Source organism: Aphidius gifuensis, linkage group LG4 (genome assembly GCF_014905175.1).
Source record: "Aphidius gifuensis isolate YNYX2018 linkage group LG4, ASM1490517v1, whole genome shotgun sequence".
Classification (NCBI taxonomy): Eukaryota; Metazoa; Arthropoda; class Insecta; order Hymenoptera; family Braconidae; genus Aphidius; species Aphidius gifuensis.
This window is the reverse complement of record NC_057791.1, coordinates 18,562,870-18,568,153: the sequence shown is the minus strand read 5'-3', so window position 1 is coordinate 18,568,153 and position 5,284 is coordinate 18,562,870. Positions and strand designations below refer to the sequence as shown.

The following is a 5,284-nucleotide window of genomic DNA, read 5'->3' as shown; positions in this document are numbered from 1 at the left end:
AAAAATAGCAAAATAAAAATGGTGAATGCATTGAAATATATGGTTGAAAAATGTCTACCAAAATAGAAAATAAAGATGAAAGAAAAAAAAGATAGAAAATAGAGAGAATGTTAACAGCTGACTACCAGATTCATGGATCCGGAGGGGAGAGTGTGTTCACTCAAGCCCTCGAAAACCAACGGGGATCTTTCTATTATATCAAGGTGCAGCTCAGGACCGATTTTACACGCACTTGACTCCATTCTGTTTTGCCCTTACGTTTATTACGTACTTGAGGGGTCTAGTCACACCTTTGTAATTTTTTTATTTTTATTATTTTCATTTTTTATATTATATACAAGTTGTATAAAAACCTCTTTCTCAACGACAGGTATATAAATTGATAGATGTTGGATTATTAGTTAAAGGTTCTCGAAAGGCGTGAATGTTTTTATAATTTATTGCAGTCTCATTATCTGTCGTCTTTACTACGGAAGCTATGAAACTTTATGGCAAGGTCAAGGACGATGGAGCTATTTCATTTAACGACCTATATATGATTAGGGTAACTAACAATTTTGTTTCGCATTACTTCTTATTCTTGTATTTCGATAAGAAGTAATACACACAATAATAATTTTTTTCTTTTATAAAATCTAGTCTCTAAGTAAAAATAATTTTAATAAAATTACTTGTTGATAATTTAAATATATACTGATACAAAAATATATGAGTTTTATTCAAAACAGTACGTGATTTGTTATGCTAACATGCCGTAGGCAAATCAATTTTTCAAACGTCTAATAATTTATCCAGACTGGTGTATGATAGAGGAGTTTAATGTCATGAACACACGCGCTCACACAAGTTATTCTGTGTTCTTTTGTAAATGAAAAACTCACCTGCTATGGCCATCCAGGGGTAGAAGGTATGGTTGCCACTAGGTTGTTGGTGTAGTTGAGTGGCGACCGGTTGGCTAGTGGTAGAGTTGAGATTGCAGGTGTTCCACGAAGATGTGAGAGACCTTGAGGAGCCATTATTACCAGGACTTGATGCTGGATCACCACCTACAAGACCACCATAACTTCCAACTCTTGTACCTTCTGGCGTACATGCTGATGGACGTACAACTGTATTACTTTGACCATTTGTACCTGATGTTGCTGATTGCCAAACGTCTTTGACTGCAGCTGCTGCCATAACAGCAGCATATCCATTTTGATGTGCAACAGCAGCCGCTGTTGCTTGTTCTTGTTGTTTGCAATCTTTACTTGCTGTACTTGAATATGATGAAGTTGTATGGCCAGTTGCTTCAGGAGTTGATGAATATAATTTACAGGCAGTTGCAACACTTGCATCGTATGGTGAATCTTGTGGTGGTCTTGTATTTGTACCACTTCCAGGATGTATGCCTAAGCCACTGGATGTATGATGATGGTGTTGGCTCGAGGCATATGGTGACATACCAAGGCCAAGAGGAAAGCTTCTGTATGCCACTGCGCTTGTTGGATCATGATGTTGACCTGGTGCTCCAGCTTGATGGTGATGGCTTCCATAAAAGCCACCCGCGCTCTGTTCGAAATACGAGTTCATTATCACTGTGTTGAGAATACACTTGCACTTTAAAATCCACTTATAAATTAGCCAGTGTACTAGCTTAGATTTTTTTTATTTTTATATATAATTTTTTTAAATCTAAATTTTCATCAGTATGATTTTTTTTTTTTTTATTTTTTGCAACACATTTTACTTAGATCACAATTTAAAATGACATGATAAAAGTCATAAATACTGGCGGGTATAATAAATTGCCGGCCGCAATGTCGTGAAAGTTATTAGCGGCCGGTGAATGGAGAAGCTATTTTGAATTTTATTTAAGTCAATTTTTTTAAATATCTTGAATAAGAAAATTTTTATTTTATTCTTTTAAAATCGACAATAACTAGAACTATATCCTAACTATATGGAAGTTTTGCTGGTTTTCTCAGAAATTATGATTCAATGATAGTTTTTCGATTTTTTTTTTTTATATAAAATAATGAACCATAAAATGTAATTGGATGATAATATCACCACTATAAGTATCCTGAACAATCCAACACGTGACTTTGGAAGACTAAACTTGGACTGACAGCTGCAGTAGTGTGAATGATATTGTGAATAAAATTTAAAATTAAAACAATAATGAAAAATATTTAAATTAAACAAAAAATGAAAAAAAAAAAAAAAAACAGAATAAAAAATCAAAGTATCACGAAATTGATTGATAAATAAATAATTTAATAAAACCGATTATCATTAGTCGTTAATAGCTATATATAATATTTTGTATGATGTATTTGAATATTGCTTCACTTAGCACTTGCACTAGCAATTGACTGTAAACGATTGTAATTCCGTTTGTGCCAGAAAATGTTTGATCGAGAAAAATGATGGTACAAAGAGTATCGTAATGAACCACGGTATGCCAGTGCGGTGGTCCACGGCGCACTACTGGCTTTTCTTTTGCCCCGTGTACCGCCACTTTGTACCCAGTCGTACTCTGCTTGGCTGCACGGTTCTCTTTCAACGTTCTGAACGTTCTCACTTACACATACGAATTGTGTTCCTGCTTCCACCCGCGGCTTAATACTGGTGCTCTTCAATCGTTCGGATTCACTCTATAGAAACGACGAAGGGGGAAACCTGGGATTCTCGTGTGCAAACGAGGCGCGCACGAGTACTATCTATCTTTGTTTTTCACGTGCAGTGCCCCACTACAAAACACAACCCGATAACCAAAGTTCTTCACTGATCTCTTTGTCTCTCTTTACCATGATCAACTACTCGATTCAACCTCCTGCTGGCTCACTCTAACGCGCTAACATTACGATCTTTCTCCTACTCGTGGTATAATCAAATTCCCCATCTTGCTTACTCCCACCCTTGTCCATAAAGGATGCCCCCTGTTGAGCGTTATAGAAACTCACAAAAAAAAAAATATAAAGCTCGGTTATATCTGTATGGTCACACTTTAGATATCTCAAGAAGAATACAAAAATTAAACCATGAAACCTCAAATTAAAAAAAGCTACATCAGATCTATATATACAGCTATATACATATAGGCCTGCCAAGTTAACATTGAGATGGATGAATTAAAATAAAATTGTAAAATAGAAAGAATGAGTAATTGTAGCCTCAAGGAATAGTAGTGAATCTTGATAGTTCAAGATAATGAAAGAATAAAGATAATAGCAGCAACAGTAACAGTAGCATCAGCACCACCACCAGCAGCAGCAGCAACAACAGTAGCAGTAGCTTAAGTTATCGTCGACTGAAAAGAAGATTCAATGAAACGGGGTGCAAAAGGGAGGTTATGGTTGAGAACCAATCAGAATTAAATTCGTTACGAACATCACACGTATCAACTACGCATTGAGAAAGTAGTTCCATATTATAACGACGCCCATATCCAGTTAAGGACCGCCCCAATTTACCCCCATACTGTATTGGCGGCATGTCACGCGGCGCTATATGAACCACGCGTTGCCGCTTACTGCCGTGGGTTAAACTTCCAGCACCACCTTTGATGAAAATTCATAACTAAAACTAGTATACCCATTTTGATATCCGAACTGCTAACATCGGCATAACCCAGTGACGTTTTAAACGATTATTTGCCTATACTTGTCATTTCAAGTGGCCCACAAGCCTTTTATGGACTCATTCAGTTTATCTCACACTTAAAAAACCATCGAGTTGCCTTGTAGACAACTTGCTCTAAACAAATACCTTTATAATTATATGCTTAGGCTTGTTTGTTATTATTATGACATAATCATCAGAAGCTACTTAAATATTTATATATACTTAAACATTTTCATGACCAGTTAAGTGTCATTTTATCATAAATGGCTTTTACGATGAACTTTATCCTTTATGTTTTAATTTTATAGACATACAATTAAATCGTCGTAAAATCAAGATAGTAAAAGAATTCATTGAGAAAAAAAAAAAAAAAAGGAGAATGGCTGGATCCAAGGTCTCCTTATTTTTTCAATCAACAGACATTGACTTGATCTAATCTCATTATCTCGTTTTATCGAATCCACTTATTGAAATATTATCAGTTACTGGATATCCTCTTTATTTATTTATTTTTTTTACACATCGTAATTTATTCTATTTTATATGAATGCTACTTGTATAATCATATTCATTATTCAATTTTTTATTGTAAAATTAGTTTTATTATACAATTTAAAAGTAATATTTAGTCATATTTTTTTTTTTTACATATGTTTATGGTTATATATGAAAAAAAAATAAATAAATAAAAAGTCAAAAGAGCTGCCGTTTGAAAAAGTGTCATAAAAAATATAGCTAGTAATAATGAAGTCATTTGAATGGTGCTATAAGAATTATTTGATGAGAATTTTATGACTGTTTTGATGGATATGTGATTGAGTGTTACGACGATCAAATTGAAATATCTATAAAACTACCGTGTAAAAAATGTATGGGTGATTCTTTAACCATTCGTGGGGCTCCGACAGGTGGCAGGCTGTTTGCTTGATAATCATGACGGCAGTAAACTTGGATTTTACGACCACTCGAACAGAATCGTAAAAGTCAGGGCCTTTAAGCTCCAAAGAGCGTGGCACGGTGGGGCGCGTGACGGATATAACGGGGGCGTGAGGTTTAACAGAAGTAAATGAATATCATCTCAACCACTCGCACATAGTCACTTATTTTTTTATTTTTTATTATATGTATATCTAATTTTCTTGCTAAAAAAAATGATTATAGTCAAATCGGACTATTATTTGATCCAGAATGTAATTAAAAATGCCGATGCCTGAAGGGGATGTAATAAACTCCGAATTCAAGACGATATCGTCAATGAGGCAGAGAAAAACGATAGGAAAAGATAATTAAGAATCGACCGACTCACTGAATACAGTTATTTATTTATTTTTGTAGGGGTGAAGTTGAGCAGTAAAGATCAAGGCTCAAGTTGACCAGCCTGTAAGTCAGTATTGAAAACAAAAATACGAAAAAATAAACTCTCTCGGTGGAGACGATATCTCTTAAAAAATTTTGAAATTTATACTCAAACAATAATAATTGTTACATGACTGTTCAGTATGAAAAAAAAAAATAAATAGCTTCGTGACTTCGACAATTGAATTAACTTATAAAAATATTATGAATGTCATTTCAAAAACAAGAACAAACCTAACAACAATGACAATTATTTATATATTTTTTATATCCCATAGTATTCTCGGCGGCGTATCTATATATCTTTTCAAGCAAACAT

General features: G+C 34.2%; 1 protein-coding gene across 1 annotated transcript; it reads right to left on the bottom strand.

Moving 5' to 3' along the window:
* Positions 1-574: 574 nt before the first annotated feature.
* Positions 575-2,601, bottom strand: LOC122854016 (homeotic protein ultrabithorax-like). The gene is made up of 2 exons (XM_044154429.1): positions 882-2,601; positions 575-642 (listed from the first exon to the last, which is right to left on the bottom strand). Exons 1-2 carry the CDS (start codon positions 1,570-1,572, stop codon positions 575-577), a joined length of 759 nt encoding a protein of 252 aa, XP_044010364.1. The 5' UTR covers positions 1,573-2,601.
* Positions 2,602-5,284: the final 2,683 nt, after the last annotated feature.